Below are 17,689 nucleotides of genomic sequence, written 5' to 3' on the forward strand. Positions count from 1 at the left end.
TTATCAGAACAAAAGGAAATCTTCAGGAATGCTAACTCAAATAATCACACCATTATTTTGGCTGGAAAAAAAATCAGGAACTCTTAAGATGTGATGATATTTGAAGAACATGAAGCAATTCTACCTACAGTGAAAGAATAAAAACTAAAAAATAAATAAGAGGCCTTACCTTCCCCTCCCAATTAAATCTCTGAAGAATTAACTGCTTGAGCTTAGCAGTGTATGGCTTTTGTGGCCTATGAATGCTTGATAGATACTTTTCAGTATTATCTTTTTCAAGCTACTGTTTGTCATTTCAAATAAAAATACTGCATCTATTTCACTTTAATAATCAAACAGCATAAAATCATTAAAAGTGTATTTTTGATACAAATTTGTATCACATACTAAAAGATACTATTTTATAGATAGTTGTAAACCAAAAAGAATCGGGATATACAAAAGGTTTTTTAAGTTCTTTTGCACAGCTGAACTCATAGTGCACTAAGTTTAAGATAAAAAAAAAAAAATCTCTAAATGAAGCAGTCACAACAACTGTTGAGGATAAAATACATTCTGAAGTATTTTACAGAATGGCTGAATTATCAAGCATATGAACTGAAGATAAAGAATGTTAATAACAAGCAGCCACATACAGAACACAAAGCAATAAGTTTAAATCAGACTATTTTGGTTTGTGTAGCCCTTTATTAGCAACTAAAATAGAAGATATCTGTTGTACATCACGGGTAGTAACTGACTATACTGGAGTTTTATTATATTCTAATACAGGATCATTTATAAATGCATTGTTTTTTTTTTCCTTTCATTCAAGAGCTTCCACCCTTTTTCTGTTTACAACTTGCAAAACTATTCTGAAAGCTGAGTATATGTGCACAGGTCTGCAAAGAGTGCAAATTTAGGATATGGTAAATGCTTTACATGTGTTTGTAAGGACTGTCTGCCACCATGCCTTCATACCCATTATCTTTCCCCCCCAGAAAAATAAAAAATAAAAATCACAAAATGTTTTGATACCAGCCTTCCTTCCACTGTCCTAAACAAGAAAGCATTTTTAAATGAGTTGAAACTAAGGAAGGACTACACCTACTAGAAAAGAAGAGTTCTATTAGTTTGAGGTTTCAGTATACCCAAAGACCAGGGACTGTATCTTTGTAAGGGCTAGGCTGGGACCCCATATATAGGGTGTGTGCAGGTGCCATCCCTGAGCATTCAGCGGTTCAGTGGACCATAAGTGCTCCAGCTGCATAACTCACTGAGCTGTCTTGCCAGTTTCGACACTGGCTTGACTGAGCATAATTCAAAAATGAAAAGCTCATGTTCATCCCATTCTTCTGGAGCTCGTTGATAGCCTGAAGAGAGAAAAAAATGTTTAAAAAAGGTATCAGTGAAATTATGACATTTTCTAGCTCTCAGTCCTGTCTTTACCCCTCCCTCCACGAGTCCTTGCACCACCTCTCATAATAATATAAGCATCTCTGAGTAATTTGTGGACCTAACTCATTTCAATGCCATTTCATTCACTAACACTGCCCCTGCTGCGCTATGGACATCCATGCAGTTCTACAAAGCAATACTAAAAACACTTTCAAAATAGATCCTTTAGAAACAATGCTTTCAGTTCCATGGGGAATTCATACAGAAATGCAGATGTTACAGTGAAAAACCCAACACTATTAACACTTTTAAAATCATATTTCTTCCATTAAGGAAAAAGAACGTACCAAGATAATTTAGTAAAGTGCGACAACTGGCAAAAGTGAATCAATAGAATTTAGCTCAGATTCACTGCAAAACTAATCATTATCTGAGGTTAAGAGCTGGATATTTTTGCAGAGTTGTCATAGTACTGAATTTTGCTACATGCATCCCTAATATTGACATTGGTCATAGAAACTTTTATAGACTTCACTTTAAAAGGACCCTCTATATGTTCTTCATATGGATTACATTTCCAGTGAGCTAAATTTTCCCTTTTTAAAAGGTTAACAAGCTATCTGTTTCAGATTTGAATTACAGTAATAATAGAGCAAGATTCACTCAAGCAGTATGACAAATCTGCAGCATTCCAGCAATGCTGTAAAGATAACTAAGGTAAGCCAGGTTTATGCCTGCACTGGATCACCAAAGCAGAATACATAAACTAGAAAATACCAGTTAATCTGAATTTTAATTGCTGTCAATTTATGAGTTAACAGTGCACTGCACTAATACTTACAGAAGCAATCTCTCATCTTATTTGCAAAACCCAAAAACTCTGCCAGACATCATAAGGCACTCACAATAGCTAGCTAATAGCAATACAGAAAAGATATATACAGGTTTGTAAGTACTGATTCAATAGATTAAGTATGCACTTCTTCAGGGAGATGGATTTATTCATTTATTTAGGGCCAGGAGAAAGCAAATGATTGCATTTCATTGAAATTCAAAAGGAGTATGGTATCTCATCTCCCTTAGAGAACTGAAAACCCTCAGCCCTTGGAAGAGCTTACAGTTGTCTATAAGCAAGACATGGAAATTGGAGACCAAACTGAGAACACTTGGAAAAATGAATTCAAAACTTGCCATTTTAGAACTAAGGAATACTCCAGCAATGTTGTGTTTAAAATACATGTGAGCATCTTGCTAAAAGGTAGATTTTTCAACAAATCAAGCATTACTTACATTTAATAATACGCCAATAGGATGTCTTCCACATATTGTATTATGGTATTTCTTCAAGTAATTGCTAAAAGATACAGGATCTAGCTGCTCTATAATGCTCATACCCTGAAAAAGAACCAATTGCAGTGATTACTTCACACATTCATAAGCGGGTGTTTATACATCACCTATTTATGACAACACAGAATACTTCAAGAGGAAAAACCCCTCTACTTTGTATCAAGGATATCAAGGCAATAGCTTGTAGTCATCTTGTTGCTTTTCCTTGCCAAACTGAAAGTGCAGGAGCTCTTCCAAAGCTGTCAATGAGCTATGTATCTGTGAAGCTATCTCAGCAGATACCAGTGAAGCTCATGTTAAAAAATCTCTTCTTGCAGACTAGCTGATCCCCACCTCCAGTGGTGCCCTACTTCCATAGGATTTTGTATAGCAGTAAGCAGACAAAGTGACGAAAAGGGCAAAATACAAATATTTTTTGCTTCTATCTCCTCTCCCCTTAACAGAAGTCACGGCTGAGCATCTGCCTAGGACTTCTGGATGTCCAAAAACCCTCAGCAAATCATCAATACACACAAATGTGCAATTCAAGCATGTAGCAAATGTAATGTATCCTGGACACATCACACATGCAAGGCAGTTGATCTGGGCACAGGCTAGCCATCTGCTCAGTGCATAAAAAGCAAATCCAGAACATCTCTTAAGCACTATAAAGTTGGTGCACGACTTAAGAGCCAGAAGATGATACCTCCACTTTACATAAGGCAGTCACATATATACATCTTTTCTCCATCCACACTCCATGAGACCCAGGATCCCACAGAGTCATACTATGAAAACTAGCATATGCATGGAAACAAACCCTTCCCCATATACAAACATTTGAGGTCCTAAAAGCAAAAAGAATCCTACAACTCCAGATACAGTCTACTCATACCCATCCCACAGAGCAGATCAAATACAATGAAAGTAATTTAAAACAAGTCTAAATCAATTATTGTCTGGGTTTTATCATGGCTTTGCTATTTTGCCTGTATTAGTAGACTCTATCCTCTCGTGCATTTCCTTCCTCTGAAAAGGATTAATTCCCTTCACCAGGTAAATGAGCTCCAGAAACTCACTAATTCAGTAAGACATACAGCTGTGCTGCTTAGATGTAGCTGATGAAACAGGAAGGTTTTCCTCAGAGGTTAGAAAAAAAACCATATACTTTGCATGGGAACAACAGGAGGTTGATATCAGAAAGGGAGAGAATTTCTCTTAAGGTTTCTGCTATTTTCCCAGCCCCTTCCCCTGCTTTTGGTAAGTGTGGGTGATGCAAGGAGAAATCACGACGCAGGAAGCAGTCAGTCTGTCTGAAGTCTCCACCTCAAGAGTGGAATATGGTAACTGCATTGCAAGGATGCTGGCTGATCTGGCAGATATACCAATTATTCAGACTGGATCACAGTCTGCAAGTGAGGAGCTGGAGATTCCCAGGAGACTCAGGGAGGATTAGCAAACAAGAACCATAACCAGCACCTTTGTGTACTTTTAATTAAAAACAGACATAAAATGAATTCAGAAAGGGATAAATTCTATGGAAAATAAAACTAAACTATGCTATCAACTGCTGGTAAGGGCTGTTCTTCCAGAGTCATGGAGAGGGTGTTTGGACCCCTGGCCAGTAATTACAGCTGTTACTCCAGATCTACAGAACTTAAATGAGTGCCAAAAAACCCATAAAGGCAGCTATTCTCTAACTAGCAGTGATTACATAGTTACCATTGCATTTCTAAAGTTTAAGCTGCATGTCTTTGAACCATCCGTTTGCTTGTAAAATGTGTATGTCAATACATAGCAGCAGAAAGCAGAACCAAACTTAATAAAACACTCAAGTGAAACTAAACGTTGAAGAGCTCATAAGAATACCTTTTATCCATTGTAAACCTTTCCACAACTTTAAAAAAAAAAACATAAAAATGGTTGCTCAATTGAGAGACTCATTTTGTAGCTGTAAGTCACTGGAACATACTGGGCAGAGGCATTTGAGCATGTGTCTTGAATGGACATGGATTTATAAGAATGCCTAGTAAGCTTATTTCAATGAACAGTTCAGCACTGCAAAACATTTAGAGCTATGCAGTTCATCCCAGAAAATGCTAACAGAGCTCTGTACATCACAGATTGGAGAAAACCCATAGGAAATGGGTATTAATACATATCCTTATAAGCATTCAGCTGTACTAAACTTTTCAATCTTCTGGATTTAAAAATCATCGTGGCAGAGGAGAAAGGCTACCAAGCTTGTTTCTCAGTGTAAATGGTTTTGAAGAACAATGGAAACAGTTTTGTCAGATTGTTCTAAACCATGCCTTGCTGAGTTAATTTGAATACTGAAAATTATGAGCTTCATACTTCTGATTGTTAGAGAAATAAAACACAGTTAAAATACACAACAAAATCCACATGATAAAAATGCATCACACAGTTCTGCAGTTTATCACATGGTTATTATGGCACCACATAGAAATTGCATATCTCAGTTAACCAGACACTGCAAATGGAATCTGCAATATCTTAGCAAGTGTCCTTAATATGATTAAAAGCAGTTAAATATAATCCCTTATAGGATCAAGCTTCTATAAGTATACCGAAAAACCCAGAACCAAAACAAACTCAACCAACCCACAGGCTTATTTTATACTATGCTCCAATAATCCTTTGGCTGGTCAAGCTCAAGTTTACAACCAGTTACTTCTTCACACTTATGCATTATGCTCAAGCTAAGAAGCTTTCCCAGGCTGGGGCACTGTGAAAGGTGCTGGCACATCACAGCAGCACTACAGAAGCCGAGAACTCAGCAGTTCATTAGAGCCACCTGAGAAGTCACCCATGCTATGCATGGCTCCTGCACAACTTCTGACTGTTCTCTTCAGCACCTGCATTATCCTACCCCTTCAACATCCAGGGTAACAACATCCTCCTATTGACCCAAGAGAAACATAAGGTTTCACAAGTAGATATAAAATGAGCAACCTGGCAGTGAAGACTGAAGCGAGCAGTCTGCATTTTCTGGCTAGCCTTAATAAAAAAATGATTACTCTTCAACGACAGAGGGCTGGAATTAGATGTTTTTAAGGTCCCTTCCAACCTAAATCATTCTGTGGTTCTCTGACATCTTACAGAATACTTCCCCACTTTTATTTAAATATATATATATATATCAGGTTATGATATACAAACAAATTGCTGCACATCAGCTGCTCAATTATAACTCTTCATTTGAGGATTGTCCCTTAATGCACCCCTATTATTACTCCTTTCATCACCGTCACTTTACAAGGTGCACTGTGGTACCCCCAGAGTAACAGCAGTCACATTAAGAGTTATCATGGAGAAACCAACATCTGCCCAGCAATGTTTACTGCTCTGTATTTTTTATGCTGGAGTCTAAGGGTGCTAACTTAACATTACAGCAAATAAAATTTCTCAGAGCAGCTACCAGGTTAGTAAATCTTCAATGCCCAAAGCATTTAGCACTGTTTATGCACTAGCCAGGAAAATCACCATGCATCCATACTTAAGGTCCAGTCTAAATGAGGAAGAGACCACTGTCCTCCCACAAGGGCATTTCTAAGGAAAAGTAATTTCATCTTTAACCCAAAATACCTTCCCGCCCACAAAGCGCTCTGCTAACTGCTTCACTAGTTCAGTCCAGTAAAATTATCGAGCCAGTAACAGGAAGACCCACTCTGTAGAGTTTGAATACAGAGTAATGTGTTCATATATGGCATGAAATAGACAAAGTAATAACAGTATATTGCCATGCAGCATGTTTAGTTTTCCAGTTAAACTTAAGATTGAAGCGTTATTTTCATAGGTATTAAACAGTAGACATGATTTTCAACATTTTCACTAATTAAATGTGAAAGTCCAGTCTTCCTACAAGCTTTCACCACAGAAATTAACAAGGGGAAACTAATGTACGCTAATGCACCTTAATCTGCTCTTGCAAAAACACTCAGCTTCAAATTCTGGGACTCTGTAGAAACACACTTGTCTTTATAGAGAAACCTCTCAACCTACAACAAGAATTGGTATAAATAGAATTAAGGCAAATTTAATGTTTAAATTTACTGTTTCCATTCCAGCGATGAATAGTGGAAAAACAAAGAGGTTAATACAGAAAGCAAAAAACTCCAGGGATCTCCAGCAGACAAGATTTATTCTTTCAAGACAAGGAAAAAGTTAACATGCCCCAAATAACGACAGTTCTTTCTTGTAACAGATTTTACAGAAGTTACATGAATGAGCCGAACAATTTTAAAATAAATTTAAAGGTTACGTATTTCCAGAAGAATTACTTCTATTCTGTGCCATAAGTACAGTCTTTAACGTTAACACAGTTTTTTCTCATTTACAAAGAAATCCTTGGCTGCTGTGGCTGCAAAGAAAATGCCATGTAACTGGCATCATGGTCCTTATGTATTTAGCATTCCTTTAGCTGTTTGCCAAACCCAGAAGGAAGTATGGTCTACTGCTTTTCCCCACCACCTACTACAGAGTAAGGGGCAGGGGGAAAGAATACTCCTGAGAAAACAGTGACTTTTGTTTTCCTCACCAGCACAATACTGTACAGCATTTCCTCCTCAAAATGGATGTCGCTGAAACTATTAGCATAATCACAATGCTGTTTTGATAAGCAGGTATCACAGCTGTTAAGCCTGAACTACCACAATACTCCATTCATAAATTCTTATTGCTTCCCAAAAACATAGGAGGGTATTGGACAGGAATTACATTACACTAGGGCATTTTAGGTAGGCAAACATGCATTTATTCTCATAAATTATGCTCACTAGATTATACCCACAATATACTGTGCTCAGTCAATAAAAATGGAGGACACTACCTAAAAACAACAGCTAAATTCTTACTATGGTAAACATAGGAAAAGCATTCAATAAAATAGCTAATCTATGAGATTTTGTTAGAGAAATTTCTAAAGTGTTCAAAGAAACGTAAGGTACAGGAGAAATTTGTTAGTTAGTTCCACCAAATCTGAAAACTTACCATTTTATCTAGGTGCTCAATGGATCTATAAATTTCTCCTTGGGATTCATCATAGTAACTGTAACGGAACCTCTGACCTTGAAACAAAAACCATGTATAAAATAAAAAAGGGAAAAATCGTAGCTAAAACACTCCCTAGTACTTACTAAATAATTTCAATTATAATACTTTTAAAGTAGTAATCTTCATTATTTTATACTTTTTAGCTCCACTGAGGAACTTCTAGGGCAATCATCAAAGTAGCAGCCCAGAAATGAAGAAAAAAAATACATGATGGGCAGCTGTATTCCTAAAGAAAAACCTATGTAGAACCGACACTGCAGTATCACTTATTAGTTGCCTGTTATTGCCTTGGAATCCAATTCTACAAATTAAAAAGTAAAACAACATTTGTTTCACTATCCCTCTTGACAGTCAACCCTGGAGCCGGACTACTTCTCTTGGACAATAATATCCACAGTAAACTAAAAGAAGTTTGTGATAATTTAATGAACAGCTCTAAATGATTCATTATCTATAACAGAACCCATGTCATTCTTATATACCTCCACCTATGTCACAATTCAAAGATGATTAAAATATGCACTTAAATATGCAAGTTGACCAAAGATGACAATGAAAAAAGGAAAGAAGGTCTGTTGTGTAACACAAAACGTATCATTCTGAAGCAGTCTCTTTTCCAGCTATTATTACACTTGAAAGAAAAATAAAGTGTTAAAGCAGGACAGAAGTCAAAGCTTCTAGAATCTTTATAGTTCTGCCACCAAGATGAACTGGAATAGCTCTGATCAATTGGCATAAATACTCCATCTGCTACCTTACCCAGCAGTAAAACATACAAAGCTTACTTCCATCAGAGGGATGCTGTCATGTCCAGTGAATTTTTAGCTAATTAGTTTTGCAAGTTGCTTTGAAGTGCTTAGAAGAGTAAAAACAGCAAGAAACTTCAGACAATTATTTTATTGCAACAATAAAGAGAGGCATATAAACCCATACATCTTCACCATTTATTGCCTCCACTATACTGAAAACACATTACCACATTAATATTTTTCATCTATTGTTCTAGATTAAAAGAAGAAAACCCCATTTTACTTTACAGAAGGCACTTAAGTTTCAAAGATGCATTTACCAGAAGTTAAAACGTTCAATGTTTAATAAAACACATTATCTGAAAATCACTATGGATATTCATCTTATAATGAAGAGATGTGAAACTTACCCCAATGGCAAAAGTCAGAAGAAACCACAAAGAGGTTACTAGGATCAGCTAGGTATTTACTGAAGAGTTTTCCAAATTCCTGCTCTTTTGACTCACTCAGTGCTCCGACCAACACAGGAATAATAGTAAACTCATCCTTATGGCTTATAAGCAAAAGAAAAGAGGTTGTAATTCAAGTAACATCTGAAGTTCTTACAGGGCTCGCTAACTGAAATTGCGGAATGTTTTAAAAGGGCACTACTGAGTTGAAGATGCAGTTAATTTAATAAGGTCATACTAGAAAGTTGTTTCAGAACCTGAAAGTACTTCAGTTTCAGAAAACACCCACCGCCCCCCCAACAGTATTTGTCTTTGCTGCAATGTAAAAACACCAGGCAAACAGAAAGACAAGACACAAGGAAACCAGCAATTACAGTAAGAATAAAATTCTTCCTGTATAGATGCTGCACAACTGTTGGGTAATTTTTCAACATATATGAAAATGCTCAAGACAGAACCCAGATTGTATATTGATATTCCAAAAACATTTACAAATACTATAGAATTAAAAAAGCATGTGTGTGGTAAATAACCACCACAAATTGACAAATATTATGGCCTTTAAAATTATTCAAAGTACTTATCTGAAATAGCAAACATAGACAGAACCCTAATTTAAAAATCAGTATTAAATATTAATGTTCTGAACAAATTTAAAACTCCACAGAAAACACCTATTAGTGTTTGAACTTTTCAGAGATGCATTGCAAAAGAAAAAAAAAAACCCAAGCAAACAAACCAACAAAATACCCCCCCCCCAATAAAACAAAAAAACCCAACTATTGAGAAAGACTCATGAAGGCATATCTGATTTGAACTATATTAAGTCAATATAACCATACAAACTTGCTTATAAGGGGTGTTAAAATTTCATCATGCAGGTGTTTGCTCCCCTCAGTTTCTACTACAGCATCTAATCCTAGTCTCTGTCCTGATCCTCCTCAAAAGTTTTATTGGTGGGTGTGGAGCATATTATATACCATAAAGGGTATTATTACTTCATACTTCACATGTAGTTCAAACATTTGATGTACATAATGCTCATTCTTATAGAAGTAGTAGTTAGCCCTAGTACCTTTCCATGGCTTTAGCAGTGTAAGGCAAATGCATTTCAATACTGTGTTCATCTTCATCTGTCTGTAGGGACATACGCTCAAACATTCCAGTCTTCCACAATTCTCCATAAACTGAAATGAATTAAAGATTATTTTTTACTACTTAAAAAAAACCAGCCAAACAACAAAACACTGTAAAGCAAGCTACAGTGCATCTTCACCTGAACAAGCCTGATATAAAAAGTTATTTGACTATAAGGGCTGTCATCATAAACCACTTATTTTTAAAATTAGGATTAAAATTATGTTCAACTCAAACTGATAAATTGATTCATTTTACAAAATAAGTGTGTTACTATGTTGAAAAAAGATTTTCAGTCATGGTACAAAATCTAAGTAACACAAAAAAACACACTTGAAAATATGCATGCCGTTTTCCAGTCACTGACTACACCATCATATGTTTAAATACATACATACATTAAAAAAAATAATAAACTGCTGATCAGCTGAGCAAGTCCTGGGTGTATTACGATTTAATACAATTCATTATTAATTGAATCATGAAATCTAGAGACAGAAAAAAATTAAGTAAGCCACACTTATAAGTTATCTTTTCTACTCCCAAGTGTGCCTGGTGGTATGCAGTCATCTCTACATTCTGAAAACTCTCCACGAGACAAGGAATTTGATGTGGAACTGTTCCTCCTTCTCCACTCCATAAAGGAGTTCTACAGAAACCAAAACACTTGTTACCCAAGGAAATTTCTGCAAGTGCTATGAAGAAAGCCTGAACTAGCTTGCTTCATCACAGTCATGATGAAATAGCAACACATGTGCGCTACTCAGTCCTTCTGAAAAAGATACTGTATTATTTAGGTATACCTCAAAACGTGTGAGAGGCAAAACATGACATTTCTCTTCCTTGCACCTTTATGCTTAGTCTAAAAGACTAGTATTTCATGGGCTAACTAACAGGTTTTAAGTTCTGTAGGTTCTCTGCCAGTTAAAGTCACATGCTATAATGCAACAAATAAAAGCAGCTTTTTGTTCCTCTGTTACTCCTCTATCAGAAATAAACCAACTATAGCAGTATCTTTCTTTGCAGACAGAATCCCTCATGGAACAATTAAGCAGGTGTGTAGCAGCTATTATTCAAATGTGACATGTTTTATTTTTAAGATCCCCTTTAAAGGCCACTTGTCAAGAGGCACACATTCAAAATGAAAATATAAGCAAAGACTGAGAATTCTTTACTTTCAGGAGCAAGAGACACATTAAGGTTGTAATACAGCAGTCCCTGCAACCACCAGAATCTGTCAGAAGTTAGCTTTCATTGCAGTAAAACAGGTTTGTACTTGTATACATATAAAAGCAATCAAGTTCCCTGCAACAAGAGTCCTCAGCACTGCAGTACCAGTTAATACTCAAGCTACAGCAATCTTCAAGATGCAAGCTTTATCATGCACTTACTCTTTTGGTCAATTCGGAGATCATACAGAGGTGTTCTATAAATGTCCACACTGGAAAGTGCGCATCGGGAAAGGGGCACGTGGTGGGAAGGCCCAAGAATGAAAATTTTTCGGCTACAACAGTTAACACAAAAGCCCACAGTTCAGACAGCTGCAATTGTACAGATGTTTGGCTTAGAGTAACAAGTTCAATAAAAATGTACAAAGTGATACTTTCTGGTGGTTACCTGTAGAGTTTTACTCTGCTGTGTGTAAAGACCACAGATCAGCCCATGGTCTTGCTTGATATCTCAGAAACGATCATGGGATCTGTTCAGTAATGCTTCGATAGCCTTAAACCTCTTAAGCAGGTTGTATATCAGAGGGCATGCATCAGCTAGATAATCTGTTCAACTGGACTCATTTGGAGGCTGAATGATGCATTATAGTCCCTTAGAAGATTTTTGGATTCTCTCCTTGGAATAACACAACCTTCAGTTACATAACACCTTCAACAATTACAGATACGTACCCTCAAATGAGGATTACGGATTTAGCACCTATTCAGAGCTTTTTGCTTATTTACTTGATTAACTTTACTTCAGATTTCACTACATTCAAATTTAAGTCATTCCCAAATGCTATTTTTATCCAGCTGTTGCATCAACAACAGGGACTTGGACCTGCACATTCGTAGCTTTAGCCGACACTGCAAGCTTTCACACGTCACCATGATGTTATTTCATCAACTCCTCAGTTCATGGCTCTTGATTAGATGTTAAGGGTCTCCTGCCACAGGACTTAAAGAAAAAACAGAACACAACCTATAGGAAATTCAGCTTTTCAGATTCAGGATCATATCATTCTGTTCCTGGCACTGAACTAAAGGGGTGGGAGACAGGTAAAGTTTTCCCCCCAACTTTACATGTGGAGAGCTGTAGCAAGCTATAGTAAAATACTAAAACTTTTTACAGGGCTCATAAAAACAAAATATCCAAACATGCAATAGTTCAGCTGAAAGATGAATTGTAAACATCCCTTGTGGTGAAACAGCAAATGATCCAGAAAGCTCAATCAACTCCACGTCAGTGAACCTGGGGAATGCAACTTGCTCTAGATATTTTAGAGAAGCTAGATATCTGTCACACCATAAAGTTACTTTCACTTTGATTACAACAGTTTAGCAAGAATCAAAACCATTTCCTTCATTACAACGCTATCACATAAGCAACTGACAGACATAGCCAGTTTTTATATTAACATTTCAAAATACATACTTTAAGTAAATACTAACGATGTTTTAAACTTCTGTCCTTTAAAAAACTGTTGCACTCAGCAGAACACATAAAAATTATATTATTTTAACACAGAATTAACTGGATTCATATTTTCAGAGACAGGCACAGACTACAGTACTGTGTTGGGCTTTTTCTCCTCTTTTAAACAGCTGTGCTGTTAGAAACATAAGTCCACTTAAAATCATTACAACTAATTTTCACTGCCTTCAAATATTATATATACACACTGGTCACTTTCTCCACAGCAGAAGAGAATCCCGGTAGCATTCAGCCTATAATCCTGCACTGAAAAACCAATGCAGGCTCATAATCAAGATTTTTAATATACTTAAACAAAACCTCCAACAAAAAACAACAAAAAGAAGAACACGAAAAAAAGGAAAAGAAACAAAGACACCCTGTGACCACTTAAACAAAACAAAACATCTTGGGCTTTTATAAAAGCATTAGAACATCGAACAATAAAGTAAATTGAAGGTTATTACCTGCAAAAAGAACAGGGTTAACCCCCTCCCTTCTAAAAAGTTAGCAACCAAAACCTCAATAATTTTTTAAGAGTGCTTTACATGTTCAACTTCAACAATAATGCATTATTTTTTTCTATTGTAACATCCAAACAATTTGAACATTTATGATGTCACAACAGAAGGGATGGATGAAAGACTAAAAAGGGTATAAAACTAAAATCCGTAAAATTTGTGTTGTAAGAATGTAAAAAGCACATTCAGTTTCTCAAGAGAATTGCAATGGCATTGTCTTACACTTTGTATAGAAAAACTTCAATACTTACGTAATATTAGGATCCACTTGTTTGTAAGCATGGGCAGCACAAGATCCACAATAAGTATACCCTGCATGGCTACAAATCAAGGTGTACAAAATGTTAATATGTTGAATACTGTTCGACATCTTCATATGTTGATATTGCTATTAAATTATAATATCATAAATATTATTTGTCCCCAAGGAACTAGAAAAAGCAAGAGTGATCCAAAAGTCAACTCCTGAAAGAGATGGAGAGCACTGTTTCAATACTGAATGTACAAGAGGTATGTGCTGAAGAACATCTACTTGAAAGTAAGTCTCCAGATCAAAGCACCTTTTGTTCCTTGTAAAAGATACTGCTAGGCAGACTACACAACTGCATATTATCAAAAGCTCATGATAATATTAAGAGTACAACCAGGGGACAAGGAAATAGCAAGCTGCTGGAGAAAGCTCTTCTAACCACACATCAGTAACTGAGTATAATGACAGTACAGGGGTCTGGCAAAGAGAGAATTATCTTACAGCAGATAAACAAAATAAAAACACTCTCAGCAATAGAATGAATGGACACAAGGAAAAGAGTGGAATGCAGCAAGATAGCTTTTACCACAGAGAATGCAATACATGCTGCATCATTTCCTATCACTCTGGCCTGGAGCCTTTCTCAACTTGTGCTCCTGTGTGCACTACAAAAACACTCATAATTATTCTGACTGCTTGCTTCAACTATCACATCTAAATCTTAAGACCCATTCCCTTCAAGACTGTTAAAACCAGGTGAAGATTCTGTTTACAATGCTAAAAGCATTCAGTCCAGACAGTGTTGATTCCCCAGTGTCCCAGGCCAAGTGAACAACACACAGTCAGCAGCATGGTTCCAACAGAACGCCATGCTCACATTGCACAGCATTTGGGCCACATCACCTCTGGAGCACTTGTGCCTCTAGCTAGATAGTTATTGTTTGAGTCAAGTATGTGCAACAACACAACTACAGTTTTTCACAATAATACTTACACAATAATAGTGAAATATTATACAATAATAAAAAATATTATTACTGCATTTATACTTATTTTTTATTGTATTGTATTTATATTACTCTCAAATAATACTGAGAATTATACAATAATTTTACACAATAATACTGAGAATTATACATGCTGCAAGTCCAGGGACATGCAGGCTGTTGAAGTCCAGGCTTCAACAGTCCAGGCTGTTGAAAATACAAGCCCCCCACCACTGGAGGATTTTATTTTTACTTTTATGTATGTATGCTCACATGCATGTATATTCATCCACAGAGCGATACCTGGAACTAATTAACCTCAAAATCACCCTGGGTTTGTTTTCTGTTTTGTTTTTTTTTTTTACATCAGTGTCACTTTCCTCACTCATTCTAAAGCACTCAGAAAGGCACTAACACAGGTTAAATAGGACACTGAGATTTGTGAGCTGGGAAGGTATGTTATCTGACAACGTCAGAAGAGCCCCTGAAAGGTTTCCTCTGCTTCAGGTTTCTTCAGTCTTTCACAAAAATATTAGCCATATCGCACTTTACAGGCGGGAAAACAAAGGCATGGTTAATGGAATAATTTTGTGAGACCACTGGAAGACCTCCAGCAATTCTGGAAAAAGAACCCAGGTTACCTAATCTGCAGCTAAAAGGACTCTTTCCTGACATTTCTGCAAGAAAGACTAAGGCAGATTTGGAGTAATTTCTTCTGCACATTCAATGCTATTATGGAATACTCCAAACATTATCTTAGCACAGGAAAAACATCATTTTCAAGGTGGTGCTTCTAGTGTTTCCTTTCAACTTATAATAACTGGAATAACAAACATACTTTTCTTATTGTATGTCTCAGCTACCTTCAGGAAATTGAACTCTACTTAAATAGTTCAGATAATCCCTATTTCTGCTGTGGACAAAAAGCACCCAAACAAAACCAAAACCAAACCAACCCACCAAACCCCAAAAAATCCCAAAGTAAAATGACAAAAGTAAACCATTCCAGATAACTGAATAATGTTTCACTACTTTTTCAGTTTAAGCTTTGCTAAGTTTTGACTGGGGGGGGGGGGGGGGGGGGGGGGGGGAATGGGATGCTGGAGTTTTGGTTTTGTGTAGGTTTAGGTTTTTTTTAATAAATATAGCTGTTCTACACCAGAAGTGCATTAAAACAGCTGTCCCCTTAGACTGCCACTCCACTAATACACCTCTTATCTGTCTTCCTGCATCACAAATAAATGTTATGTCTGCAGTCCATCAGCAAAAGGAAACTAATCCTGTACCAAAATGCGCACAGATTTCTTTCATTCTATGCCATATCCAAAATACTTGTTTAGAAACCATGCAACATTCCTTTCAGCTAAATACTAGCTTTTAGCAGTTTTAAAAAAAATCACTCAAAATAAAGCAGCATTTAACAAATTAGGTATTATATAGACTAAAAGCAGATTTCAAACTTACGGTGCAATAATGGCTCTAGCAGGTCTTTTTGTGGACTGTACTTGAGAAAGCCAGCCTTCTAGTTGTGCATTCAGCTGGGGTCCTATGAAGAGACAAGAAAATACTAAGGCCATAAAATAAATGAACACCTAAAATACTTCAAGAATTAACAAATAATATCCAAAAGTCCAACAGATTTTAAATCATCTTAAATATCAAAGCCTGTGTTTAAATCTCAAAAAAACCCAAAAGTAAACCTGACGTGTCTATAACACTAAGGGCTGCAGCAGGGAAGTTTCAACCTCCTAGCCCAGAAGTCCATTTATTGCACATCCAAACATATATTTACTGATTCTTGCTCTGTGGACTGATGCACATACCACTTCATCATTAGAAGGAATGGCTGCCAGTCTTAGAAGAGGCTAACAGATGGTCGATTCCTCTGGTAAATGTATTTGCAGAATTCAGAAGTAAAAAGTCAACACAACATATACCAGAGAGCCCAACACAGGAAGGTCATGCAACACAAAAACCTTACATACTGACATGATAGACAATGGCTATGGTATTTAGTCATTTGTTATTATCCAGCAAGAATAAGAGCAGAACACAAAGCATACTGTAACCTGAAAAATCTGTAAATACACAGGAAGACACTAAAAGTGAGAAGACGCCATGTTTATACTAATGCCTTACAACTTCTCATGAATCAACATATACTATAAGTACATAAACTTCTTGACAACATTAAGTTTGGTAACTGGTCAATCCAATATTTAACTTTTTTTTTTTTTAATTAAATTCTGTATCTCAGCAAGTGGCAAATATTCCAATTCAATTAGCCAACAGGTAATAAAAATACCTTCTAGAAATAGAACAAAATAAAAAGCCTACCCAGAAAAAAAAACAAAACCCCACAACATTTTGATTCTTTTCCATCACAAAGAAAAGATTTTAATGTAAAGATATTCCTGAAGAAGCAAGTCTGGCAAGTAGAGTGCAATATTCTTTATATTAAAAACACAAGACAAACTTTGAAGTAAAACTCACTCAGCTGCTATTGTGACAAGTAACATATCCTTAACAAAAACAGATGCACTGTTTCAGTTGGCCCTATGCTTTTGACAGATCTGTATGTCAGTAGAGTTTATCTGTCAAGTACTGTGCAGTAAGCAACTTCCCTTCCACCACACACACTGTAGATTTTTGTATCTTCCTGATGCAGGTGTAAAACCACCAACTGCCAGGGAAAGTCAAACCCAAACTAAATACCTGAAACTATTTCACAGCTATGTTCCAAACAGCCCAGATGTCAAGCTGATAGGTCTCCCAAAAAAGCTGACAAGAACTACCCCCAGAGCAAAGATGTCAACTTCTGAGAATCCAGTCAGGATTGAGAAGTCACTCACCAGTGATAGTCAAAATGCTTTCCCTAAAAAGCCTGAGGAGGGAGTTGTCAAAACCACTGGGTTTTATACAGAACTGCTTCATGAAACAAAAAAAAACCGACACTTCCTGTAGTTGAAAAGAACCTAACATAAAGAAGATGAACTAGGGCAATGCCATTTCCCTAAGGCTACCATAACCTTGAATGCCTTAGCTGCTGTCTACACCTCTAACAAGGGAGGCAAAAGAGTGACATTTATTAGTGACTGTCACTCCTGTAATACAGGAACTTTGTGAAATG

At 36.5% G+C, this 17,689-nt stretch overlaps 1 protein-coding gene across 5 annotated transcripts in view; it reads right to left on the bottom strand.

The window, feature by feature from the left end:
* Positions 1-667: 667 nt before the first annotated feature.
* Positions 668-17,689, bottom strand: part of MEMO1 (mediator of cell motility 1) — a 28,935-nt gene continuing 11,913 nt past the window's right edge. For 3 of the 5 annotated variants that reach the window (XM_062629478.1, XM_062629480.1, XM_062629475.1), the window contains 8 exons: positions 16,024-16,105; positions 13,575-13,643; positions 11,509-11,621; positions 10,056-10,167; positions 8,942-9,084; positions 7,720-7,796; positions 2,668-2,772; positions 668-1,352 (listed from right to left, as the gene is read on the bottom strand). In XM_062629478.1, coding sequence (XP_062485462.1) covers positions 1,221-1,352; positions 2,668-2,772; positions 7,720-7,796; positions 8,942-9,084; positions 10,056-10,167; positions 11,509-11,621; positions 13,575-13,643; positions 16,024-16,105 — 833 coding nt within the window. In that variant the 3' untranslated portion in view covers positions 668-1,220. Of the gene's footprint in view, positions 1,353-2,667; positions 2,773-7,719; positions 7,797-8,941; positions 9,085-10,055; positions 10,168-11,508; positions 11,622-12,169; positions 12,287-13,574; positions 13,644-16,023; positions 16,106-17,689 lie in introns of those variants that run through there. The other 2 variants (XM_062629479.1, XM_062629481.1) reach the window with 2 other exon arrangements.

This window comes from Pezoporus occidentalis, unplaced genomic scaffold, assembly GCF_034315485.1.
Source record: "Pezoporus occidentalis ecotype Australia unplaced genomic scaffold, CSIRO_AGI_Poc_V1 ctg34, whole genome shotgun sequence".
Classification (NCBI taxonomy): domain Eukaryota; kingdom Metazoa; phylum Chordata; class Aves; order Psittaciformes; family Psittacidae; genus Pezoporus; species Pezoporus occidentalis.